The 27,323-nt window shown below is 42.0% G+C and overlaps 1 protein-coding gene and 1 pseudogene across 5 annotated transcripts in view; both read left to right on the forward strand.

The window, feature by feature from the left end:
• Nucleotides 1–5,647: 5,647 nt before the first annotated feature.
• Nucleotides 5,648–27,323, forward strand: part of CTPS1 (CTP synthase 1) — a 28,599-nt gene continuing 6,923 nt past the window's right edge. For 4 of the 5 annotated variants that reach the window (XM_039876711.1, XM_039876709.1, XM_039876708.1 and 1 more), the window contains exons 1-12: nucleotides 5,648–5,788; nucleotides 8,901–9,079; nucleotides 10,641–10,811; nucleotides 13,120–13,220; nucleotides 14,111–14,227; nucleotides 16,848–16,931; nucleotides 17,427–17,507; nucleotides 20,047–20,198; nucleotides 21,333–21,465; nucleotides 24,021–24,109; nucleotides 24,995–25,089; nucleotides 25,769–25,831. In XM_039876711.1, the coding sequence (XP_039732645.1) occupies nucleotides 8,914–9,079; nucleotides 10,641–10,811; nucleotides 13,120–13,220; nucleotides 14,111–14,227; nucleotides 16,848–16,931; nucleotides 17,427–17,507; nucleotides 20,047–20,198; nucleotides 21,333–21,465; nucleotides 24,021–24,109; nucleotides 24,995–25,089; nucleotides 25,769–25,831 (1,252 nt within the window). In that variant the 5' untranslated portion in view covers nucleotides 5,648–5,788; nucleotides 8,901–8,913. Of the gene's footprint in view, nucleotides 5,911–8,900; nucleotides 9,080–10,640; nucleotides 10,812–13,119; nucleotides 13,221–14,110; nucleotides 14,228–16,847; nucleotides 16,932–17,426; nucleotides 17,508–20,046; nucleotides 20,199–21,332; nucleotides 21,466–24,020; nucleotides 24,110–24,994; nucleotides 25,090–25,768; nucleotides 25,832–27,323 lie in introns of all 5 variants that reach the window. The other variant, XM_039876707.1, reaches the window with a different exon arrangement.
• Nucleotides 16,420–16,538, forward strand: LOC120614044 (uncharacterized; annotated as a pseudogene).

A 27,323-nucleotide genomic window follows, 5' to 3' on the forward strand; every position in this document is an offset into this window, starting at 1 on the left:
TTTGCCTGAATTGTGCCTTGTGGCACTGCCGTCAGCCTTTATTGAGACTCATAAGGAACAGCCCTGTGCCTGTTGCCTGTGGTTCTCCTGTATGGATATTATTGAGAAAATTCTTTACATTATATGTCCTGTGTCCTCTTCATGAAGACTCACTGGAGAAACTGATTTCTGGTCTCAGTAGCAGGAATAATGGTCCTTTTAATTCATTCGGTAAACATTTACTAAGTATCTACTACATGCAATGTGAGTTATGCTGTGGATATACTCAAAAATGAAATACAGTCTGGTAGGGAACAGAGATATAAAATAACCAATGACCCCATCAATTATTATAGTTTTGATATATGCTAATAAGGAAAAATAGTAGCGAGGACTTATAGGTACCAGTAAGGGAACTTAGGGGTCAGTGAAGGGCTCTTTAAGGAAGTGATATTTCTCCTGCACAATTGTATGATTTTCTACTTAGTCATTCTGACCCTCTTCACTTTGGTTGCTGGGAAGTTAAAGGTCAAATTTGTGACTCATCTCTAGAAAGAGTACAGGATTTGGGATCTAATTTAATTTCTGGATTCATTCATTTGTGAAACAATTATTTATCACATGCCAATTGTGCGCTGGGACCAGCTAGGCACTGAGTAGGCAACAGTAAATCAGATAAAGAGGTCCCAGACCTCACAAGAGGGAGGTTTAGACAAGGAAACGAACTATTAAAATACAATGTGTATGTGCCATGCTTGGGGAAGTCCAGGCAGCAAAAAAGAACGGGGGAAAAAGAAGAACGGGGGAAAAAGGCTCACCCCAACTTGATGGAGGGAGGCTGTCCAGAAAAGTTACTTTAAGGAACTGAAGGCTAAGCTGAAATGTGACATTAATAAGACAAAGGGGTGGGGATATTCCATCAGTGGCCTACGCAAAGATCCAGATCGGGGAAAGACAACAAATGGCGTGTGCAGGGAGTTGAAGGAGTTCAGTGTGGCTACAGCATGGGGTGGGTCATGTGGCTAGAGAGGTAAACTGAGGCCAGTTTGCGCCTAGCCTTGTGAGTCAAGGTGTGGTTCTGACTTTATCTTGAAGGCAGTGGAGTGTCACTGAAAAGTTCCCATCCTTATTTTTCCACACACACACACACACAAAGGGCCTTAAATCCTTTCATGAGCAAAGTGAGGGTATAACCAACTAGTTCATTAAATGTCATTAAAGAAAGCTAGCTCAAGTGAGGAAAATCCAACATAACACATTCATACTAAAATATAACATATAGCCAATAAGAAAAAATATAGACATATTCATGAGTATCCTTGAAGGATAAATGAGAAACAGGTAATAGTGGTTGCCTCTGGGAGGAAAATTAGGTGGCTGGGAAACAAGTATTGAAGGGAGGCTTTAACTATGTAATCCTTTTTCCCCTTTTGAATTTCGTGCCATTATGAATTTATTAAAAATGAAAATTTAATTTTAGAACAAATAGCCCTGATCTGGGGGAGGGTGGGAGGAATGACAAATTTAAATCAATACTTGCAGTCCCCCTCCTGCCCCATTGCTCACCCAGATAATCTATTAGGATGCCAGACTAGGGTGACAGCCTAACTGATGTGAAAGTAAAAAAAGTAACTCAAAGAAGACTTGGTGAAGAAACAAGTAACAAGATTTGGTGATGAGTAGAATGAGGGGGGCAAAATAGAAAAGAGGACTCACAGTGAACCTTCCCATGTGCTCTCGGGAGGGCGCTTATACTTCTCAGTCTTGGCTTCATCATATGTAATATAGTAATAATGATGGTGTTTGCATTATAGGGTAGTAGTGGGAATTAAATATGCTAGATCCTGATTATTAAAAGGTGGACAAGACTATACCTGATAAGGGAACTGAGACACAGAAAACTTATGTCAAAGAGATTATAATCTGGTATGGAGGGGACAGAGGCAATTTCAGCACCCTGTGATATATGTCTTAAGTGTCCCACAGGAGGGACATGTAGGAAGGGTGCTGTCTTGGGTTGGATTCCCTAGGAACAAAGTCTGAGATTGGTTTCTTGTGTAAGTGAATGATAGGTGAATGGTCTCAAGTAAAACCCGTAAGGGAACAAAGGAAGCAGGAGAGAGCAGGGAAGGAGCTAGACAAAAGTTATGTTTAGCTCAGGGTTGGCAAACTTTGGCCTTCAGACCAAATCTGTTTTGGAACATAGCCACAAATATTTTGTTTACATATTATCTGTGGGCACTTTGATCTATGAATCCAGGGTTGAGAAGCTGTGACTGAGAGTTGAGTAGGTGTGACTGAGACTGTATGGCCCACAAAGCTTAAAATTTTAACTGTCTGACCCTTTATAGAAACTTTGCCAATCCCTGGTTTAGCTGAGTGTCGCCTCAGTCTATCATGGGGGAACTCTAGAGCCTAAGTAGCACTGCAGAATTGTCTCACCTGAAGACAAGGCACCTGGCCTTTTGAATCTTTGCACAGGGCTGACTTCAGGGCCCTGTGCTTAGAAGGGTCACAAATCTGGAGTTCAAGAGAGAGGTCCAGGCTAGAAATATAAATCTGGGAGTTGTCAGAATATAAATGGTATTTATTTATTTATTTGAATATTTATTTGCATTACTTTATTCATTTTTTTTGGAATATGTAACACGTATACATAATAAAAATATTCAAAAGGAACAAGACTTTACGGTATAAGGAATTTTTCACTCACTCTGTTCCTCAGCCATCTTTTTACTCTCCAGAGACAACTACTGTCACCAGATTCTTGTATCCTTCAGAGATATATTTTTTAATTAAAGTACAATTGGCAAACAATACCTTATTAATTTCAAGTATATTATAGTGATATATAGTGATATACACTAGTATATTATAGTGATTTGATATTTATGTACATTACAAAATGATCAGCACAATAAGTGTAGTTGTCATCTGTCTCCTTACAAATTTATTACAATATTATTGACTATATTCCCTATGCCGTATATTACATCCCCGACTTATTTATTTTATAACTGGAAGTTTGTACCTCTTATTTGCCTTTACCTATTTTGCCTGCCCTTCCCCTTCCCCCCTCTGCTAACTACCAGATGGTTTTCTGTATCTAGATGGTATTTGAAGTCTGAATGAGATTATATAGAGAATGATTATAGGTGGAGAAGGGATCTTCTGAGTCTTGGGCCATACCAATGTTTACAGGTCAGGAAGAGGAAAGAATGTAGGAAAGGAGACCCAGAAGGAGAGGCCTGTGAAAAAGGAGACAAACTGAGAGAAAGTGGTTTTTCAGAAGAACACATTTTAAGGAGGGAGTGAGTAGCTATGACAAATGTTAGGGAAATAGTCAGTTTAGGGGCAGGATCTGGGGGCAGTGTGGCTGTACCTAGAAGCCCACAGGGAGTCTCTGAGCTCAAGGTGGGGGATAGGAGCAGCCCAAATATGCAAATACACAGACACACCCATGCCATGCACATACAGGGGCACTGATATCTTTATCTGGGACTTGTCAGTCTAGGCTGGTATAAAGAGAAGAGGTCTGGGAACAGAGAGGTTAATTTTTGACAAGAGCAGTTTCAGTGGAATTACATGAACAATAACCTGATCAGAATGAGTTCACGAAAGAAAGAAGAAATTGGAGACAGCAAATACGAACACTTTCTAGGAGTTATGCTGAAAAAGGGCACAGGGAAATGCAGTAGCTGGAGAATGATGCCGTCAAGAGAAGAGTTTTACTTAAGATGGGAGGAACTGCATCATGCTAGTGAAAATGATCTAGTAGAGGGGGAAAAATTGATGATGCAGGAGGTGAGAAATACTAGTGACATTCTTGAGTTGTTGAGAGGATGTGGCACTTGTAGCAAAGAGGAGAGGTTGACCTCTAGGAACATGGACAGTTTCTCCACAGTATAGGAGAGAACACAGAGCTTGTGTGAACAGATAAAAGATTGATGGATGTGGTGGTAGGAGTTCAAGGAAGTTCTCTTGGCGGCTTATATTTTCTCAGTGAAATAGGAAGTAAGACCATCAGCTGAGAGTATAGGGTAGGAGATGGTAGAGGTTTGAGGAAGGAGAGGAACGTGTGAAGTGGTCATTCAGAAGAGTGGCTGAGTGAATGGCTCGTTTGTGTATCTCCTACAGCATCTTCATTATTTCAGCAAGTATGCTCTCAATGTCTATCACGTACCAAGCACCTTAATAAACACTGAACACTTCTTGAAAGAATGTGTGGCCATATCCTTCAACTGAGTGCAGCTTGGGCAGCTTGGCAGAGTAGGATCAGTAGTGATCCAGATCTGGAAGGAACCAGAAGCCTCCTGTGTTTTTTTTTTTTGGAATTCAATTGTTTGTGCGATTCTCCTGAAATTCGAATCTGATCATGTCACACTTTTTTTTTAATTCTTCAGTGAAGATATGTAAGAATTTGTGACAAATTGCTTCTAGGGAAGAAAACAGGAACACTGGGGTACAGAGATGAGAGACTTTTTAAGTCTGCCCTTGTGTAGTGTTTGGAGGAACTTAACCAATGTGCATGTATTTACTACTCCAAAGAAAATCAAAACCCTCTCCTCAAAAAAGTTTCTATGGTTTCCCACTGCCTATAGGAGAAAGGAAATCCTTAACTTGGTCTATAATGCTCTGCATGTTATGACTCCGCAGAGCTCCTAGAACCTCCCTTCCTTTGGCTCCTTCCAGTTCAGCTGTGCTAGGCAATTCTGGGCCTCAGGATCTTTACACAGGTTATTCTTCCTGCCTCACTCATTCTTACTCTGACTTCTCTCTTTCCTTTGCCAGTAAACTTTAGGTCTCAGCTTTAAAGATACTTTTTCAGGTAAGAATTCTCTGCTTTCATCCCCAACCCCCACCAGGCTTGGTAGGTACACCTCCATGCCCTGCCTCGCACCCCACCCCCCCGCCGCCCCCGCGTCCTCCAGCCCAGCACTTACTCCTCTGACATTGGGCACTTCAGCAGGAAGCACTTAGGAAAATCATGACGTATAATTAGGTGATCTGGCGACCTCACTACATCGTTGGACCCAGGACAGGGTTCTTGGAGCCTGGCACAGCACGTGGCACTCAGTAAGCGCTCAGTGAATGGCACCTATATGACACTGTACGTCTCTGGACCCTTGTCCAGCTAAAGCAGCCGCCATCAGGGTAGATGTAGGGGAAAAGGGAGCCAGGTATGGAAGAAGTTAGCGCTCAGCCGCTCTTTTGGCCTTCCCTTTTACAGGCCGAGATCCAGGGGGCGCGGCGGGAGAGATGGGTTGGGGTCACACCACCAGGAGCAGTGACCGTCTGCCCACAAGGCCAGGCGGTTCAGAGCCACAGTGCAATGGATCTAGCGTACTTCGTCAGGCTGTTTGGGCAGGGGGCTGCCGCCAGGTGACGGATTTACCATATGTGAATCGAAAAACGGCCTCCTCCCCCTTAAGAGAGGAAGTTTGCACAACCCGTTGTGTCAAAAGCTGCTTGGTAGAAATGCCACAACCTACCCAGTGTCGAACAGCTACCTCCCTAGTGTCCACAGCTGGAGCACGATCCGCGACACGCCGCTAGGGGAGTGGGAGAGTGCGTCCGCCCCGCTCCTGCGCACTCATGGTCCTGCGCCGCGCGCACCCAGGCCCCGCCCCGGGGAGGGCCCGCAGCCCGTCCCGCCCCCCGCCTCTGCGTGCGCACCGCCTAGGGCCCGCCTCCGTGAAAGACTGCCGGGCGCATGCGGCCGGGTCGCTTCACTGGCTGCCTGGGCCGCACCGCACGCATCGCCCGCTTCTGGCTCCTAGGCTGACTGAAGGTTTGAAGCCGGCCTCAGGTAGGCTGACTGCAGAGATCCCGGGAGAGCTGTTCTCCCGTGCAGGAATCAGCAGCGCGAGCTGAGCCCGGCGCGGGACAGCCCCACGGCCGGGTGACAGACACCGCTCCCACCAATCAGGGGTGAGGTGGCTCGCCGGCCAGCCCAATGAGCTGTGTACCTAACGGGAGTAGGACGGTCGGCCAGGCCGGCGAGGAGCCGGCTCCCGCGCGCGGGGCCGCGTGGCTGGGCGCCGTTGGAGAGATGGGCCGCAGTGGGCGCAGGGCCCGGGTTGCGGGGCCAGGCAGCGCCCATTTCAGCGCGGCCTGGCTAGGCTGACCAAAAGGCCAAGGATGGCTTGTGGGATGGAGAGGGCGGTAGAGTGCGGGAGCCTCCTCTGCTCAGCCCTCCCGGAGCAGTCCCGGGAGGGTACCGCTCGGTTCGGACTGCCGGGGGCCACGTCTCTCCGTCCTCAAGGCACGGCGGTAGCCTCGCCGAGAGGGCTTCAAGGTCCGAGACAGGCCAGTCGCGGTGGAATGGGTTCGGCAGGTTGGCTTCGGCCCCCTCCGGTAGTGGAAGGGGCCTTGGAGCTCACCCGGCCAGTCTGCTTCGGCCCCACAGCTGGCCGCCTCCCTTCCCGGTCGCCCAGAGTGAAGATGCTGCATTTGAAAGAAGTTCACTACGTTTGCGTGGCGCACTTACGTCTACACATTATAATTTTGAATCTTCAGCAGCCCTGTGACACAGGCAATGTGGAGATTCTTACCCCATTTTTACAGATGTAGGGACCAGGGCTTCAGGAAACTTAAGTGATTTGACAGGTCTCAGTACGTAAGTGGTGGAGCTGGAACTGAATTTCACAACATTTAACAAAATAAGAAGCTTTTTTAATCTTTGCATCTTGATTTGTTATTTGTGCTTGAAAACCTTCCGATATCTCCATCATCTGAAGAATAAAGTTCAGATTGGACATTCAGGTTTCCGCATATTTGGGGCCCTTGCCTACATTTCCAACCCATTTCCCACTCTCTTCCTCCCCCTTGCCCCCATCTTTTGTCTGGGCCCTACCTCTGTTTTCTGTAGATAGCCTACACTTTCCTTTTCACTTCGTTCCCTTTCCCATGCTTTAAGTCATACAGTCCTTCAAGGCTCATTGCAAATCTCAGGTCAACAAAGCAGGAGCAATCTAGGTCTTCTCCCCTTGGATTTCTCTTACCTTCTAGATGGGCCATGGTACTTTATCTTGGTGTTGCCACTGAAAGCCTTCTGCTCTCTCTTCTCCTTTTATACCCTTCACATGTTGTACCTCTGCTTCTGCCATCGCTGGATTACTCATTTCTTAGCAAATGTTTTGTCTCTGGACCGCTCGCAACTTGAGATATAGGCCCCAATCTGATTAATTGTTGTGGTCCCCAAAGTATCTGTCACAGTAGCACTTATATGGTGAGTAGTCCGTGAATGTGAGTGGATGAGTCCTGTTGGCCCCTGACCTCGTCTTTGAATACATTAAATATTTATTGCCAGGCACTGTAAGAGACTGCAAGAATCACCCTCTTAGAGTGAAATTGGAGCAAATCAAATGTAAATGGATGAGATGAATCTTCTGTAGAAGTAGCTCGTTCTGTAACACATTCAAAGTGGCTGAGGAATTGCATAATCGTGAAGATGTACCTGGATAGGACATATCTAAAACATAGCCAAGTCTGTTATTTGTGTGTCACTAAGGAAGTGTTCAAATATTAGGGCCTTGGGGTCAAACAAGTTTAGGGAGACTGCATACTATATATCCCTTTTTGGAGGTCACATTGAATGTTAACTTATTAAAGGCTCCCAGAGTTTTTGCATTAAAGAAACCAATTGACTGTTTAACTAGCATTCCAACATTTCTCTGATTTATCTGTCTCCAAAACCCTTTTTGGGAATCCCATATGCATTTTGTGGAAACCAAGAAGCATGCTTTTGGAAATGCTGAAGATAGAAAGAGCAAGACATGATTACAGTGTCCTTGCTGTCTGAGGGGAGAGACATTCTGAGCATTCTTATCTCCTTGCCAAGTGTGTTCGTTCATTCCTGCCTTGGGGAGGAGCCGGGTGGGGGAGTGCTTCAAGCAGAACTCCTGTTTCCTTGTTCCTTTTCTTAGCTTATTTTTATAATTTGGCTTCACATGAAGTGCTCTGAGGAGGATCTGACTGTGCCAAAGCAAGCATTCTCTTATACTTGATTACATTTCTCATTTTGATTACATTAGGTTTGCTGACCAAATGATGTTTCTGGGCCTCTGAAGCTAGGGGCCAGTGATATGTTTTCCCTGGCGAGCCTCTCGCTGTCTCTTCCACCTCTTATTTAACCTGTCCCTTGCCACTGCTGTTCTTGCATCTATCCATCCCTTTTATTTCTTGTCAAGGTACTGTTTCTTCCAAACCCTGCCACAAATGTCCTGACTTTTAGATTTAATCTAATCTGCCCATATGTGCTTCAGGTTTATTATCTGATGTCCCTTTCCTCCAACATATAAAGCTCTCCTCAGAGCATACTCGGGAGAGATTGCTGGCAAGGAGTAAGTTACTGTTAAGTTACAGAAGAGAACACCCTTTAAAAGATTTTTAGGTTTAACTGCAACTCTTAAATGTTGAAGTTCTTTCCCTTTATTCTGTCTTGTATAACCTAGAGGATCTGTGTTTTCTTGGTGCTACATTGTAATTTAGCCAAAGACACTATTTCTTTCCTGGGGGAGAGTGCTCATCCAAGAGTGAAATTGTTTTCCCCATGTAGGGAAAATAATGAGGCTCCTGCTTTGTATCCCATTGTCTGGTGGTGACGTCAACCAGCATTTGGGGCATAGTGTTCTATCAACAGCTTAAAGATTTTTTTTTTTTTAATTAGGTTGACTTTCAGGGTTGTTGTCAAAGCTTAAAAAAAACAAGTTACATTATTCAATTAGCAGTTGTTTTTCAACTCATATTTAACTGAAGCTATTCAGTGATTCAAGAACCCACATAACAACTTTCTGAAGTGTGACAAGAAACCGAGGCTCCAAGAGGGTTAGGTAGTAAGTGGCAGAGCCGGTATTTGAACCTAGATAAGTTTGATTTTTTTTTAGATATATTTAATCTGTAATTTTTCCTTCTCCCAGGTCAAAAAGTAAAATGAAGTACATTCTAGTTACTGGTGGTGTTATATCAGGAATTGGAAAAGGAATCATCGCCAGCAGTGTGGGTACAATACTGAAGTCGTGTGGTTTACATGTAACTTCAATTAAAATTGATCCATACATTAACATTGATGCCGGAACATTCTCTCCTTATGAACATGGTAAGCAAAATGCATTTTTTTTTTAAGTGTTTGTACAGTATATAGAGGAACATATCAGCCCTTGAAAATTGTGTGTGTTTTGCATAACATAACTGCCATTTCTTGTCTTCTAAAAAGATCCTTAGAGTAGCAGAATGATGCTTTTCTCTCCTGGACAGAGAGGAAGCAGAACTCTTACTGTGCAATGTAGTGATTAGAGTCTAGAGGTTTCTGTAATAGAAATAATAGAAATGACCTTTTTGGCAGCTGAGTGAAAATTTGTCACTTTGATTGCAAAAAGGTAATCTGGTAACATAATCTTTCTTCAAATATTTGAGAAAGAGGGATTATGTATATTCTTTGTGGCCTCAAGCTTTAGGGAAAGGATGCATGGAAAGAAGTTATAATAAGGAAATAGATTTTCCCTGATATAAAAAAGATCTTTATAATAGTAAGTGCTCTCCAATTGTGAGTAACTGACTTCTAGCTGTAGGAGTGTTCATTCAAACAGAAGATAAAAGACCACTTTGCAGGGATTCAGGCAATAGATAGATGCTGGAGTTGGATGATATATAAGCTGGAGATTCTATTTTGCTAACAGAGTTTGGATAAAATAAATGAGCATCTTTTGAGATGAGTGAAAAGTTGAAACCATTAAGGGAGGGTAGAAGAATATCACTTTATTTCTTTGTTATTGCTGAATGCTTTTCAACTGTGTGATGTATGACTGTCTGAATCACCTAAAAGATTATTTGCTTAAAATTTGGGGTAGATGTACTGCTAAAACATAGTTCTTAAGTTTTTAAATTGTTTCATACTCCTACTTTCTAATGTTGAGGTAAAAATCTATAAGGATAGTCTCACCAGAGCAAAAATCTTTAATAAATAGTGACAGGAAAAGATGGACATACTGAAGCAATATTTAATAGAATCTTCTTGAGCAGAGGATGAGCTGTCTCTTTGAGGGGGAAAATTAGACATTTTTTCCTTTTCTATTCTTGAACTTGTCTCCTATTGTGATGGTAAGAATGAACCATTCTGGGCAAAATTTCTAGCATGATGTTTGAGAAATGAATATTAAACAGAGGGATGGGAGAAACTTTGCAGTTTCACAACTTTGTTTAGGACTAAAGCGTAGTCCAGAAGCTGGCTTTTAGAATCAGCGTGACCTTAATATATGTCTTGTTTAAGTTTTGAATGAAATCATGTTTTTATCACGCTTCAAACCTTGCTCTGCTCAAGTAGGAGACTTTGTTGATGCCATGCTAACTGTAAAGTCCCATATGCCCACAGCCCTTTGAACTGTAATTTCCTTCCATTCCATGCTATTTTAGAACTCTTCCTGATTCAAACTGAGTCTGTTAACAGACTGGAAGTGTGAAGTTACCTTTTGGAGAATGATTGGTGACTTTTTTCTTTTGTGTCCTATTTAGTTTTCTAGAAATAAAAGTCTTTGCTTCGTGTATAGAGAATGAAGACTTTGTTCTATTCTAGTGTTTATATTTTGGCATGCAAGTTGTGCCATGTTATATGTATTTCTCAATTTCTCACTTATCCTAAACATTTTCACTTTTTACCGCAGGTGAGGTTTTTGTGCTGGATGATGGTGGGGAAGTAGACCTTGACCTGGGTAACTATGAGCGTTTCCTTGACATCCGCCTTACCAAGGACAATAATCTGACCACCGGAAAGATATACCAGTATGTCATTAATAAGGAACGCAAAGGCGATTACTTGGGGAAAACTGTCCAAGGTAATACTGGGTTTGCCTCAAGGTTTAAAAATCTTAACCAGTTGAATTTCTTTTGTGTATTGTTACTGAAATCTGCCTTCAGTTGAAATTTCAGGTTTGTATGGCTGCTTACTCAATAACTCGAAGAAGCCATCACTGCTCTGTGGATGGCATTGAAGCTATCAGTTCAGCGGCATTATTTGAGTCCAGAGAGCTGTTGTTTTTATACAGTGATGAGTGTGAAGTGATAAAGGCAACTGGATTAGGGCAGTAAGCCAGACTCTGTGTGTGTGCATGCGTGTGTGTGTGTGTGTGCTGTGTATCTGGGGTTTACTATGTATAAGCAGTGATAGGGAAAAGAACATCCATCGTGTACATGGTTTTCAGGCTGGTCATCAGTGCAAATGGGGTAGGAGGGAGTCTGAGAATTGAGTTTCTGGGTCCTCCTGAGCTATCACCAGCACAACTTCACTTGTATCTGTTTGCTGTATTAGGGTTTTGCACAGTGTTCATTTGAGAAAAGTGCTGATTTGAAAAATGTGGGTTTGGGAAACCACTGGTCTAATAGAGTAGCATTAAGTCCAGATTTTAGGGGCTGCTGAGAAATGGCTTTCATCCAAGTTGTGAGAGAAAATCTGCTTTTGGCTTTAGACTTTACTAGACTGAAAGCCGAAGGTCCTACAGACAGTGGGCAGCGCCGGGCCAGATTCTAGGCTAATTGGGTCATGTTGAGATCTTAGCTTTTATGAACATGGATGGATTATTTAACCTCTTTTCAGATACTGTTTCCTTTTCTTAATTAAAATGGAGATGATAACGGTACCTACCTCTCTGGGCTGTTAGGAAGATTAAAAGAGCTAAATCACTGAAGTGTTTCTCTTGAGTTCCTGACACACACAAGGGATCAATTAGAAATTAACATGATCTCGATCATTCAGTTTCTTGTTCTAGGCCTCCAGTGTGTTCATCCACTTATTCATTCATCAAATATGTTTTGAATGCTCACTGAGGTCTGACCTCCCTGATGCTGGGAATATTTGATGGACAAGACCAAAGAGGCCATCGCCCCTGTGGAGGTTACCTTATGGGAGAGACAGAAGCAAACAGAAGGAGCGAGATGTCTGATAGGAGCTGTGATGCTTGAAGGAAGTAGAGTGAAGAGAGATTGAGAAAGTGGTGGGAGAGCCGGTTTGGACAGGTGGTCAGGGAAAGCGTCCTGGGAAAGGCCGTGTGAGCAGAGAGGCCAGCCATGGGAGGAATGGAAGGAGGCGGGCACACAGGGCACATGGAGAGGCCCAAGGCTGCAAAAGGCATGGTCAGGGAATGGCAAGGAGCTGTTAAGCCTGAGCACAGTTACCCTTGGGGATGGAAAGAGAGGTGGGTGAGGTGGGCTACAGCCAGGTCATATGGGGCCATCTGGAGTTTGGATTTTACTAAGAGCATAAACCTGGGAAGTGGTGAACTCTGATTTGCATTTTTAAAAGGTCACTTTGGCTGTTGTGTATGGAATAGATAATGAATATCCTTGTGCTTGAGGCACTCTGGCAATATACATAGCAAGTTAAACAGTAATCTCTGCCCCTCAGGAATTTGCCATTAGAGCCTGACAGCTATGATTTAAAAGTGTTTAGTGATAGCTTGCATTTATTGAGCACTGACATGCTAGGCACTCCACTTAGCTTTTTACTAATGCTGTCTCATAAAATTTCCACAGCTTTATGAAGTAGAAGCTATTATTGCCACTTCATGGATAGGGAAATTGAACTTAAGAATAGTTAAGTAATTTGCCTAAAGATCCACCTCTAATGAGTGGTGGAACTGAACCCAGACATTCCGAGCTCAGATGTGCTCTTTCCTGCTCTGCTACACCGAACTCTCTCTCTGTAATGGATTGTCTCCCCTTTGGGAAATGGGAAACATAATGGAACTGGGTCCTAGTTTTCTCTTGTTCCTGGAAAAGCACCCAGGTGTGAAGTGCTCACCTTCAGCTATAATCAATGGGGTGGCCACATGGTCTGTTGTGTGGTTATGCAGCCAAGATAGTCTCTGCACGGGGGCAGAAGCTCTGATGTGGGTTAAGATGCCACTCTAAGCCCTACTCTCTTATAGTGCTTCCAGCTACAACTTGGAAATCTGGAAAGAAGGCCATAGGGACTGTGAACCCAAGAATTTTTAAGGCCATTTATGAGCGGTCTCTAAAATATTTTTGTGACCCCTTTGCCTCTCTGTGTAGGCAAAGAGTGCAGCCATTTGTTGTCGCAATAAGTGTGTCTGTCTTATAGATGCTGATGGACAAGTGTAAGTCACATACTTCTTTTCTCCTTTTCAGTTGTCCCTCACATCACAGATGCAATTCAGGAGTGGGTGATGAGACAGGCATTAATACCTGTGGATGAAGATGGCTTAGAACCTCAAGTGTGTGTTATTGAGGTATGTATGAGTCTTTTCTAAACTCCATGATTCCTGGGTAGGTGACCAAGTGGGCATATTTACCTCCTTAGTCAGCTATCAGCAGCTGATAAGACAATTCCCAGGATGATTGTCACTCTTTATCTGTTTTAAGGATTTGAGGAACAGGAAGCAGGGAATAAAAAACTTCTTACTATAATTATGCTGTATGAAGGCCTTGACTCTCATAACTGATGTAGCCCTTGACCTTCATAACTGATGTAGTGAGGGCACAGTAACAGTTATGTGGAATGACTGTGCCATCGAAAGAGATAATTTGTCCAAGGTCCAAGGGAGTCTTCCTTTTCAGCATTTATACGTTCACATAGTATGGACTGTGACACATTTTTATCTGTTTCTTGAGAAAGTCAGCTGACCTTCGGCTTTTGTTCTGGCAGGAGTATTAATCTCTCTGAGTGAATGAGCCCCCTTTGGTTTCAGTTTCTGTATTCCTGCTTTGCTGATCCTAGCTGTTGGATATCAGTGTTCCTGTGAAAGTAGGAGACTCAAAAGTTCTAGCAGTTTGTATAACTGATGCTTTTTAATACGAGCATTATTCATGGCTAAGAGTAGATAAGATTTAGTTTCCTTTGCTTTGTGAGTTTTATAGAAATAAAATAATTAGTATATCTTTTACTTGACCTTTTTCTTGAAGTGATGTGGAAAGATCCATTATAACCTTAGGGAATGGTTAGCCTATACAAAAAAGTAATCTTTTAGCACAAAGAAATGTCTAATTACTGTTAAATGACATTGTACGGGCAAAAGAATCCACATTATACTGTTATTGATCATGGAATTGAGATGGTAGAGTGCTGTTGTTAGAAAACTAAACCACAGGAGGAACCTCTAAAATAACTTTGTTCTTCTAGCTCGGTGGAACAGTGGGAGATATAGAAAGCATGCCCTTTATTGAGGCCTTCCGTCAGTTCCAATTCAAAGTCAAAAGAGAAAACTTTTGTAATATTCACGTCAGTTTAGTTCCTCAGGTAAGGCATTCAAAACTTTTCTTTGTGGGGATGGTGAGGAGGGAGAAAAGGATGATTGTCACTCTTTATCTGTTTTAAGTATTTGAGGAACAGGAAGCAGGGAATAAAAAACTTCTTACTATAATTATGCTGTTTGAAAAGATCCAGTGGAAAAACATTGGAAAATTATTCAGAGAAGTTGCAGTTAGAGAAGGTGAATTGAACATATCTATTTGTCTTTACCATATGGTGAAACCCCACTACAATTAGAGTAAAGGGATTTCTTTTTAAAGACGCACATTCACAAAGATAAATACTGTGAGAGGAGTCACCAGTAACAAAAATTTGGACAGCAGGGAGCAGTTAGACATGTAGAAACTGACCTAACAGACCTGGGAGAGCTGGATCCTAAGCCTACATCAGAAAAAACAGAGAAGCAACCTTGTTTGCCCTGTAGAACCCCCAGAGGCTCAGGAATGGGCAGCATCCAGTGGTTCTGGGAGTGGGGGTGAGGGTGGGGCTTCTGACTGCTGTTTCAGGAGCAGTTAGACCTCAACGTCCTCTTCCCTAACGTGTACAGTGGGGCATTAACCCCTCCCCCACCTTGTCAAAAGACTGTAGGTTTTTCCTCTGGAGAGAGTTTCTGGATGAGCAAACACTAGGGACAGTTGAAGGCAGTAATACTGAACTAAAAACATGGGGGTTCAGTGTAATTTTGTGCTGTTGAGACACCCTACCTTCTTCTGCCACTTGTTTCCCAGAGTCATCGCAGCCAGGCAGGACCTTCCACATAGGTGACTATAAGGTTTTTCCTGGGGTATATGAGCAGCCTAGGGGAAAATGCACTGCTTTTAGGGGCTCACCAGTGAAACAAGCCAGCCACATCCCCACATGAGGACCCTGGTGGGCAAGGCTACCCACTCTCAGAGCTTCTGGTTAGCTTTTAAATATGAACTGGCAGCCAGTGATCACCAGACATTTGGAGAAAGCATCTTAATGTGCAAGAGACCAAAACAACAGAAAAAAAACTTACAGGAAATTGAGGCTCTACAGGTAGCAGGAAACTAAAAACTTAAGAGAATTAAGCTAAACTGCATCCATTAAACAGAAAAGAATTCTTGGTAATTAAAAATTGGATAGCAGAAAAGAAAAATTTAAGAGAAAGGAGGTTGAGGAAATATTCTAGGAAATAAAGCACAAAGATCAAGAGAGTGAAAATAGAGAAAAGGCAAGAAAATTAGAGGACTGGTCCAGGAATTCTAACATCCAAATAATAGGATTTCCAAACAATAACAGAAAGGGAGAGGGAAGTAATCTGAACCAGGGGACCTCGAACTATGCCCCACAGGCCAAATCAACCTACCCTGTTTTTGAAAATAAAATTGTCTGGAAATAGAGCCACACCAATATGTTTAGGTATCGTCCATGCTGCTTGGCCAACAAAACCTAAAATATTTATTATCTGGCCCTAAGAAAACGTTTTCTGATTTCTCATCCAAAGTAGTCAAGGAAATTTTTAGACATGAGTTTCTAAATTGAAAGGGCCCACTGAACGCCTAGCATAGTGAATGAAAAATGACCCACACCAAAGTATGTCATTGTGAAATTTCAGAATAGTGGAGCAGAAATTCTAAAAGGCTCTAAAGAGAAAAATCAAGAATCAGTATGGCTTTTGACTTCTCACCAGCAGTACTGGAAGCTGAAAGATAATGAAGCTATTTCCTTAAAACTTCTTTGGGAAAATGATTTCCAACCTAGAATTCTATACCTAGAAAATGTATCTGTTAAGTGTGAGAGGAGAATAAAGATAATTTAGTACATAGAAACTCAGCCTACCAACAAACAAAACAAGAAAACCTAACAAAGAAAACAAGCACTTGGACCAGAAGGGAAAAGTGTGGCACATAGTTTAATCATGGACAGTTTAAATACTCAAAAGCATGCAAACACTAAAGAGTGATCATGAGATGCAGGTTGCAGGCACAGGTGCGTGTGTAGTAGAGAGTGGGTTCCTTATCTAACAGGGAAATAAACAGGAAATGCCTCAAACTAAATGTCAAGAGTAGCAATAAAGCATACCAGAAGGATCAGTTAAAAGAATGGAAGAATGACTGTCTCTAGGGTTTGGAAAAGGGGAGAAGAGAGATGAGGGCTAGCGCCACTGGTCATTAGGACAAACTTTGTAGAACTGTTGGATTCTAAAATATATGTATGTCTATGGCTATGCTACCCTGAACAAGCCTGATCCCGTCTGATCTTGGAAGCTAAGCAAGGTCGGGCCTGGTTAGTACTTGGATGGGAGACCACCTAGGAAGACCAGGTGCTGTAGGCGTAAAAAATAAATAAAAAAATAAGGGATTGTAAGCTGGCAAGGTCCTTGCAATCTGTGGAGGTCAACCAAGGTTGCCTCACCTAAAAAAAAAATGTGTGTGTGTGTGTGTGTGTAACCTTTGACAAAAATAAAAACTAAATTAGATAAATGATCAAATTATCTATTTCACTGTATTTAAAAGTTAATTCACAGTGGATCCTAGACCTAAATGTAAAGTTGTAAAACTTTTAGAAATTATAATATAGAAAAGTCATACTTGAAAATTCCTTTTCAGAGAGAAATTAACTTTTTTTTCTTTTTGTAAAATAGCCAAGTTCAACTGGGGAACAGAAGACTAAACCCACTCAGAATAGTGTTCGGGAACTCAGAGGCCTTGGGCTTTCCCCGGATCTGGTAAGATTTTTCTCTTCACCTGGTTTCAGCATTATCTTGTGTGTCTAATTAAAATCTCTCCTCTATGGCCAACAGACCCTTTGTTTTCTTGGCGTGCTTTTAGTTAATAGTGGAGAAATAAGTCTAGTGCTGTGAACCGGGCTAAAGTTCATAAAGATGACTGTAACCTGGCATGTGTGAGGCCGTTGTCTCATTTCTTCTCTCAGCCAGTGGTTTAAACTCCTTTCCCCCCACCCAAGAACATTGAGGGAAGCCCAGCTGGTTCGAATGGTTCAGTAATCTGTCTCTTCATTTGTACTACCACTCTCTTAGGTCTCCATTTTGAGATTTAGAAATTTCAGTTTTGAAAACAGGTGATATTTTCATAATTTGTGTGTATTGTGCTAGGAGTTAGCTTAATAATGTAATAATGTCTGTTTTGATTTCAATCAGGAGAAAAACCCAGCTTTGTAATCCCTTCCTTCTGTCTAAATGTCTTGTTTTCTTTGCTGCCAGGTTGTGTGCAGGTGCTCAAATCCTCTCGACACATCAGTGAAAGAGAAAATATCAATGTTCTGCCACGTTGAACCTGAACAGGTAAGTAGAAATTCCATCTTCATGTGAATCCTTTTTTGCTAAAGTCTCTTAACCAGTTTCATAAGGCTTGTTATTTCAGAATTCGAGACTGTAGACTGTTCACTAGAACTGATACCCGTTGGCTCTGTGATTTTCCATTACCTAATGTCTTGTGGTTCCCCAAACATACCTTTACCTCTCCTGCCTCTTCGCTCCCCACTCCTTGTGCTCTTTGCTCCAACCATGCTGAATGGGTATCCCTGCCACTCCTCCTGACCCCCCACCCCACCCCACCCCATTTCTCTTGGCCTGATAATCCTGCTATTCATTTTCATCCTTCCGGGTCCAGCTAGGACACAGTATTGTCTGAGAAGCTTTACCTGCTAAACCTCCTCACCCTTGCGCCTCAGGTTAATCCTTCTCTAGGCTCACAGATACTGGTGGTGAGCCCTTTATATGTGTCTGTGTATGTGTGTGTGTGTGTATTTGTCTCCCCTCATAGACTTTGAGCTTCTTGAGGGCAAAGACCATCGTATTCAACTTTATATTTCTGGTGCCTAGTACAGGAAATTTAAAATTTTGGAACCTCTAATATATCTAAGTGTGGTACATGGTATAGTAATTCTAGTGATGTTAAGTTGAGACTGTGGCTTTGGTTAGGTTTGGCTGAAGTAGAGTAGAAGGGGAGTTGAGGTCAAGGAATTTATGATTACGTTGTGGATGCTTTGTTTTACTAGTAGTAGGTTATTTGAGGGTCAGGAGACCCAGCAGGAGGGCCCAACTGGGGAGAATGAAGCAGCAGGGTTAAAATAAGAGAATGAATTTTACAGCGATACTAGAAGTATGGAAGTGAATATATCAAAATTAAAATCACTGGCCTGGCTTTGAAGTTAGTAGAGCAAGAGGAAAGCCTTTGACCATTACGGAGGCAGCTGTCATCTCCATGTCCATGATGGCTCAAGCTTTAGGGAGTGAGGGTAGCCTAAGGCCTGAGGTCAGTGTTCCTGGGTATGATTCCTGAGCTGGGAGCTCTGTCAAAGGATGCTGCTTCATACTAAGTATGTGGAACATCAGAATAATTCTATTGTTATGAATAGCCTTTTTATTATGCACTTCAATTATTTTAGATATTTCTGTCCTAGCAAATGAAGGTAATTCAATTCTGTAAAAGAATAGGTTGTCATTAAAATTATTCACTTTAAAAAATGTGACAAGTATTTCTATATTTAAATTTTAATTTCAAATCTTATGCCTGTTTTTTAATTGGGTTGCTTGAGTTATAAAAGTTCTTTATATATTCTGAATGTAAGTCTTTTATTGGGGATGATTTGCACATTTTTTTCTCTCAGTCTGTGGCTTATATTTTCATTTTCTTAATAGTATCTCTTGGAGCACAAAAGCTTTTACATTTTGATGAACTCTAATTTATCCATTTTTTTACTTTATACATAGATGCTTTTGGTATCATATCTAAGCACTCTGTTAACCAAGGTCATAAAGATTTTCTTCTCTGTTTTCTCCTAAAAGTTTTATAATTTAAAATCTTACATTTAGGTCTAGATCCATGGTGAGTTAACTTTTAAATATAGTAACTTTTTTCATTAAAAGTTGAAATACATCTTTTGTCTATAGATATCCAGTTGTTCCAGCCCTATCTGTTGAAAAGACTATCCTTCAATAAAATTCTATAATTTTCTTTTTAAAGTTGTTTGTTAGATTGATTTATCTTTGTAAAGTTGTTCTTTAGATTTATCTAGAGGTGTTCATTTTTGTTACTATAAATTCTCTTGGTTTTTATAGATAAACAATAATTTACACAATTAGTGTCAGTTGTTTATTATTTTCTAGTTCATTGACATACCCTTTTTTCCTTATCTAATTGTAATGGCTAGTATCTCTAGTACGTCATTAAATAGGAGTAGTGAGAATGGCCAGTTTCGCCTTGTTCCAGACTTTAAATATTAAGCATTAATATTAAATATCAAACCAAATATTTGCCGTGGGTTTTTTATATTTTCACATTTTTCCTAATATTTCTAATTTACCAAGAATTTTTATTATGAGTTGGTTTTCAATTTTTTAAAAAAATTTGCATTCGCTGAAGTGATTTTTTTCTCCTCCTTTAATCTGTCTATGTATTGAATTCCACTGTTAAATTTCCTGATGCAGTGGTTCTCAAACCCAGTTTTAAAAAGTGCTGATGTCTGCCTTCTACCCCCAGAGATAGTGTGGGGTGTAGTGGGCTTATGGATTTTTAAAAGCACCCGCAAGTGATTCCAGTGTACAGCCAAGTTTGAGAACCACTATTTTGGGGACAAACCCTACTTGGACATGATTTTTTTTTTTTTTTTTTAAGGATTTTTGCATCCATGTTCATAAGAGGTTGGCCACTATTCTATTCTTTTTGAGTTGGTTTTGGTAATTTATATTTTTCTAGAAAATTGCCCTCTTTTCCGTTTTCAGATTTAGAACAGTTATTTTCCCAAGGTTATATGGCTAGTCGGAGGCTGTCAGCCTGGGTTTTGTTTTTATTAAATAACTTTTGCTTGTTTTTAAACAGGTGATCTGTGTCCATGATGTCTCGTCCATCTACCGAGTCCCCTTGTTATTAGAGGAGCAGGGGGTTGTAGATTATTTTCTTCGAAGACTTGACCTTCCTATTGAGAGGCAGCCACGAAGAATGCTGATGAAATGGAAAGAGATGGCTGACAGGTTTGCCTCATAATAAGGAGCTGGCAGTTCTAGCCTAATTTCTCGTTTTTGTAGGGGCTCAGGGAATTCAGCTCTTACTCGTGCTATCTCAGTTTGTGTTAGAAAAGATGGTAATGGTAAGGGGTGTTAAGAAAGGATCTCAGTCCTCAAGTAGTTGCATCGTGGATGAGGAAGTCCTGGCAGAGCTAGCCCAGGTCACAATGAGTTCAGATTACATGTCTGTCTCCCATCACCTAGAAAATCAGTACAAACAGGTGTCCTAGTGACAGTGGGTTAGTGCACATACCTGAGGCCCACACAAACAAATGGCTGACAGTGCCTGGAACACTCCTGAGTAGCATCTCAAATAGCTGAGCTGCGTTTGGGAACATGTCACTCACCACACACCAGAAAAGGATCAGCAAGGATCTCCAGTCTTTCCTTACTGGTGCTGCCAAAACTCATCACTTTGAGAATTGTCCCCACTCTTCTTTCCTCCTCTTAAAGCTCTGTGATGCTCACATATCGCATTAGATATTGTTACACAGTGCCTCAGAGCCTGGATGTGCCTTAGTTGTAGTTACAAAGTCAATATGACAGTATCAATGAGCATTTGGGGGGTACTCAATCTATTGCTCTGTGATATTTATTTTCATTTTGACATTTTCCCTTTCAGTCTTTGTCCCTTCACTTGTTTATCTTTTGTAGCTACAAAAATGACACATAGTTTTAGGATCTTTTCATAAAATATTATAAACATTTTTGTTCTGTTACTAATTAAACTTTATAATGAAAATTTTTAAAGAATATGGACTATTGTGTGAATGTTCTATACTATATTTGACTATTTCCTTCATCACATTAACTCTTAAGAATTGTCTGTTGATTTTTATGCCCTTTGGGATTTTAATTTACTTTTAAAAATGTGTGAAATTTTGAAGCCATCTCTTTGTAACAGCTTCTAAAATTCTATTTTCTTAAAAAGCCTGCATTGATCTGAAAATTGTTTCCTCTTTCCTGTTCTATACATAGAAGTCAGATAATAGTCCCTCCCATTTTATTCTTCCCAGACTTGTTTTTCTTTTCTTTAAAAGGGAATTTTGATCTCATGGCTGTATGTACATAATTTGCTGTTTTTTGACCTTTGTTTGATAGATATGATCGCTTGCTGGAGACTTGCTCTATTGCCCTTGTGGGCAAGTACACCAAGTTCTCAGACTCGTATGCCTCTGTCATTAAAGCTCTGGAGCATTCTGCACTGGCCATCAACCACAAACTGGAAATCAAGGTAAGGGGGTGGGGTGGTGGATATAGCTGGGGCGTGAGCAGGGGGGCCATTTCTAATCTCATTGGTGCTTTATATTTTTGGAGCTCAATTTTTTTAGGAATAAAAGTTCATGGTGGATTCCTGGCTTTGAGAGAACAGTGGGGCATTTTCAGGATATAATGAAGGGGAGAGACATTCAGAGTAGAAGCTGAGAGAGGGTGAATGCTTGGATCTGAATATCAGGTGACCACGTGAAGTTGCCCCATGGGAATGAGGGGGGCTTGGCTGGCCAGAAGCACGGTACCACTTGCCTCATCTGTGAAGTGGGAATGCTAATGTCCACCACATAGAGCTGGGAGGTTTCTCCAAAATATGCGTTCAGTTGCCCAGCCGTGCCTGGAACATGGGCGGCACCCAGTAGGTAGTAGTTAGTGTGTTCTGCTCTGTGACGTGGTGAGGAGAAGCTGAGCCGGTGGAATGTCTGGGCATGGTCCCTGTCTGTCTGCTTGAGGCAGTCGAGTGTCAAGAGTCATGGTTTCCAGAGCCACAGAGCCAGGATCCATATTCTGATTCTGTTGCTTACAAGGTATGTGACCCTGGCAAGTTACTTAACCTTCTTTGTGTGTCAGTTTCCTCATCTTTAAAAAGGGATAGTGATAGTACCTTCCTCATAGGGTTATCATAAGAATTAAATGAGTTCATAAAAAGTGCTTAGCACTATGCCTGGCATAAAGGAAGTACTGTCTGTGTTAGCTCTTCTGGAAAGCCTTCCACCTGTCCCTTTTATACTTTTTCCCCCAGCATCGTAGCTCCCCAGCTGGAGCTTTTCAGGAGGAGATGTTCTCACCATTGGCACTGGGGTTTGTCGCCTACTTCTTCAGGTGTTTCTCAGCGTGATAATTTAGTTTGCTTTGTGCTGGTGAACAGATTCCTGTAGAACGACCTATTACATGTTTTAAGAATTACGGGATCTCATTAAACTATTCTCATAATTTTTTGTTCTTTGGATGATTTATTTGCTTTATCTATTTGGAGGTAGTCTGTGCCTACTATTTGTTAGGTGGTAGAAGTAAGAGGTGAATAGAAAGTCAGCAAGATCTCTTTGGTATAACAGGAGCAAACAGAAGATGGATGATCCTGCTATGGTAGATGTGTGAGGAAGGCAGACTTCTTCGTGGAAGGACCCCTGGGTGGGTTTGGGAAGATGGATGAGGCAGATGGAAGAGCATTCCCATCAGAAGGGCCTGGAGACAGGGAATAGTTGAGAATTTAGGACATGGAAATAGAGAAATTGGAGGATGTCTGGAGACAGGCCGGTGAGGATGTGGCCGTGAATCTCAGCTGAGCCTGGATCCTATCTAGAGGTTCAGGAAGGTCAGTGCAGGAAGCAGAAGGCAGGAGAGAGTAGGAAAACAGTGAACAATCTAAAAAAAAAGTGGGTAAAAGATTTTGACACACTTCCATAAAAGATGCACACGGTATATATGAAAAGATGTTCAATACCTTTCTTTAGTTGTCAGGGAAATAAATGCAAATCAAGTCACAGTGACATACCACATATACCCACCAGAGTGGCTAAGAGTGTTGGTGAGGATGTGGAACTCTCATTGTTGGTGGCAGTGTAAAATGGTACAGCCACTTTAGAAAACAGCCTGGCAGTTTCACATAAAGGTAAACATACACTTACTATATGACCCAACATTTCCACTCCCAGATATTTACTCAATAGCAATAGAAACATATGTCTACTAAAAATTTTTTTATACAAATGGACAATTATTCCTAATAGCCAAAATCTGGAAACAGCTCAAATGTCCAGAATGAGTCAGTAGAGAAACACATTGTCTATCCCCACAATAGAAAACTGATTGGCAATAAAAAGGAACAAACTAGTGTTACACACAGCAACAGGGACGGATCTCACAAGCATTATACTGAGCAAAAGAAGGCAGACACAATGGGCTACGCATTGCATGGTTCCAGTCATATGAAGTCCTAGAAGAGGCAAAACCTGCGGCAATAGAAGCAGCCCCGAGGTTATCGGGGACAGGAGGTTGGGAGGAGGTGGTGTGCGGAGGGCAGAGGGAATTTGTGGGATGACAGTAATTTTCCATATTTTCATTGAGGTGTGGAGGTCCCACTTTGTGCATCTGTTTGACAAAACTCATAGTGGACACTTAAAATGTTTGTATTTTACTGTATGTAAATTATACTTCGATAAAGTTTGAAAGAGATGAAATGCAGTCTGGATAGAAGACAGATGGGGAAAAATTGAACAGAAAGAACACTTCAGAGTCTACTCCAGTGGATCCTAAAGAGATGAAGCATCGAGCAGATAGAGCTGGATCGGGGCGTTAAATGATTTTGAAGGACACACTTATATTTTAAAATATGAGAAAGGTTTTAAAGTTTATTTTAAAATTATTATTAGGTTTAAGTATATTAAGACTATCATTTTAAAACTATTTTAACATTGAGACAGTTGGAACATTGATACTGATACTTAGAAATTATGAAAGAACACGGCTCTGGAGTCACGAGCCTGCTTCTTTTCCCCCTGTCTGAACCCTCCCCAGTACATCGATTCTACAGACTTGGAGCCGAGCACCTTACAGGAGGAGCCAGTGCGTTACCACGAAGCCTGGCAGAAGCTCTGCAGCGCCCAGTAAGGAGTATCTCTGCCTTTGGTTTCCAGCAGCTTCGGGGTTGTTTTAATGGGCAGAGAGCTGTGCTTTCATGTGCTGGTAGTAGACGTAGTTGTTTCAGTATCTTTTAATTATTGGAAAGACTGCATACTGGATGATTTAAGCCTTAAAAAATACAGCTTATCAAAGTAGTTGTAAATGGGAACTAAATGAAGGAGGGTAGGAAAACTTAAACTTTTAAGTACTGAAAAGAATGTTATTTCTAAAATTGAATCTCAAGAGAACGCTTTCTAATTTTATTGATGTTATTTGTTGTGTGCATCTATTGATGAGGGTTATTTAAAGATTATCGAGATCCCATGAATAGGATCCCATGAATAGTTCGTTTTCAGCACTGTTATTTGTGATAGTAAAACATTAGCAAGAATTTCTAGTTTACTAGAACAATTGAATGTTATGATGCTATACAACTCTGACTAAGACCTTAGGTCAGTGTGGCACTCTGACCCAATGAGGAAAGGCCTCCTTCCTACTTGGGGGAGCATGTTAAGCCAAGAGGTAAAAAAATTGCGTTTATATTAATATATGTTAAAAATAGGAATGAGTCCGTGCCTGGGACAAATACTGTGTGATAGCACTATTATAGTTATGTATGCCATCTTTTTTTTTTTTTACGTCATAAGCATTTTATAATGTCACTAAGAAAAAACCCATGGTTTTGTGTGCGTTTTCTAAGTTCATAGTGTTCACATACAGCTCATTGGCTGTCCCGAAATCAGTCACAGTCCAGTAGCAAAGTATAGGAGTAACTTCATGGCATCAATGTCTTGGAAACGGCCCGCTGGGTGGTTATTGTGAGCTGGACTGGTGGAAGCGGGGCTCACCTTGTGTGCTCTCTTGAACAGTGGAGTGCTGGTTCCAGGGGGATTTGGCGTTCGAGGGACGGAAGGAAAAATCCAAGCAATCGCCTGGGCTCGGAAACAGAAGAAGCCTTTTTTGGGTAAGAAGTAGGAAAGAGCAAAGAACGTGCCACGTGGGAGCCTGTAAATAAAACGGGATTGCCAAAACCGGACACAGGTGCCGTCTTTCCAGATAGCAACTCACACCAAAGCCTCGTTGGTTCTGTTTGGGAGAAATTCAAACTCTCCTTCAAAATGAAAAATTTTAAATTTTGAGCTGTGTGCAGACTAGATGTCGTGGAATTTTCGGAGAATGAATTCAGTTAGGCAATCTTGTCCATTTACTGAACCCAGCTGTTGGGCATGGCATGGGAGACTGTTTTCCATCCTCACTTGGAAAGCCAGCTGACTGTAACTGGGCGAAGTGATTTGGGATGATTTCTCATGCTGTAAATTTGAGTGATTTTCAATTTGACCAATTGTAAATGGGAACTAAATGAAGGAGGGTAGGAAAACTTAAACTTTTAAGTACTGAAAAGAATGTTATTTCTAAAATTGAATAACTTCCAAAACCTGGGATCTTCGCATACACTTAGATCTGGTCTTTGAAATCTGATACAGATAAAGTCTAGCGGGGTCCTTGTTTATGGCAGGAAGTTATGAGAGTCTGGATTGGAATGCTGTGAACAAACAGGACGCAGTCTGTGGCAGGCTGGTGGGAAATGTAGGAATGCTGCCTTTTCACTGGAACTTCATTTGATTTTCTCTCCCATCCTCAAGGTGTGTGTTTAGGAATGCAGTTGGCAGTGGTTGAATTTTCAAGAAATGTGCTGGGATGGCAAGGTAATTGTCTACTTAAAAACTTGTTAAGTTCTTGCTTAAATATTCCTAGAAGATGTGAAGCCTGGTGCCTGCTGGGCGATTGGGAGCCATGGAGAAGGACGGGCCTGGTCTCCCAGTACCTCGTGGGGCGCGGTAGCAGGGAATTGCTGCGTTTATTGAGGGAAAGCAGGGCTCCTCCAAGTGAACCCCGGGAAGGAGAGAATGCCACTGAGCAAGCAGCCTCGGCTCTTCCCTTGCGTTTCCTGCTCTGGAGATTCTCACACTTCAGTTGCCATCGTCACTGTCGCTCAGCTTTTGTCCAGTAAGAAAACTCTGTGAGGCTGTGCAGTTATTATGAACTCAGGCTGTGGAGCCGGTCAGAGCTGGGCTCAAATTTGGACGTTAGCATTTTTCGTAGGAGATTTTAGGCAAATTATTCAGGCTTTCTGGGCCTCTGTTTCTTCTGTAAAATGGGATAATAATGATACCCAGTTCACATGGTTGTAAGTATTAAATGAATATTGCATGTAGGTAGTCGCAGCACAGGGCCTGGCAAATAGGAAATAACGTCGGCTCTGTGCCCAGCCAATTGTATCACTGTGTCCAGACTACTCCAAAACTCGGTGGTGGCTTCCAGCAGTGATGGTTTATTCTTTCTCAGTATTCTGTGGGTTGACTGGTATTCTGCTTCATGGGGTGTGTCTGAGATCACCCTCCCTGCATTCAGCTCTGCCCAGCAAGGACATCACAAAGGTCTTTTCACATGGCAACTCATCAGTCACTAATTCAAACCGAGCTTCCTCACAGCATGGAGACCGACTGGCTTCCAAGTAGTGCAAGCACCTATTAAACTTGCTAATGTCCCACAGCCACGTCCAAAGTCAGTGGTCGGGGGCGGGGTGGGGAGGGAAGGGTGGTGGGTGAGATGGGGCGGGGGGACCGGTAGGAGGGAACAACCATGAGGTGTGAATACTGGCAGTGTGGTTCACTGGGGCCACCCTTGGGAGAGTCTGTCCCAGCCCCTTTATTCTCTCTAGTCCAGCCAACAAATACCAAGTTTTCAGAAAGACCTGCGAGCTCTAAGAAAAATAAACAAAGCAACCTAAAGGAATGTACAAGTGGTCTGGCTTTACAAAGTACAAGTGGTTCTTCTGTGGCCAGCTTGCTATTAACAGGCTGGGCTCAGTTCACATTTTTTCTGAGAGGCTGCTTCACACTAGGGAGGTCGGCTAAGTTTTGTAGGCAGTGTGCCCGTTAGTTCTGGCCTCTGAACTGGCAGGTACTGTCTTACCATCCACCACCTAGAGCTAGCCCTCTGGGCACCCTGGACCCTTCCACAGCCGTCACCTGCCACCCACTCGGCCTCCCAGATGGTGAGTGACCTGGTGATGAGCTTTCCTTCAGTTGAGACCTGGCCTGGGTTTAAGGCCCAGCAGGGGAACGATACCTAGCATATTCACATAGAACCAGACACTCAGTACCAGGAGCTTAGTGCTTTTCCTTTTAATTTTTA

The sequence above is a fragment of the Pteropus medius genome, unplaced genomic scaffold (genome assembly GCF_902729225.1).
Source record: "Pteropus medius unplaced genomic scaffold, Ma_sr-lr_union100, whole genome shotgun sequence".
Taxonomy (NCBI): Eukaryota; Metazoa; Chordata; class Mammalia; order Chiroptera; family Pteropodidae; genus Pteropus; species Pteropus medius.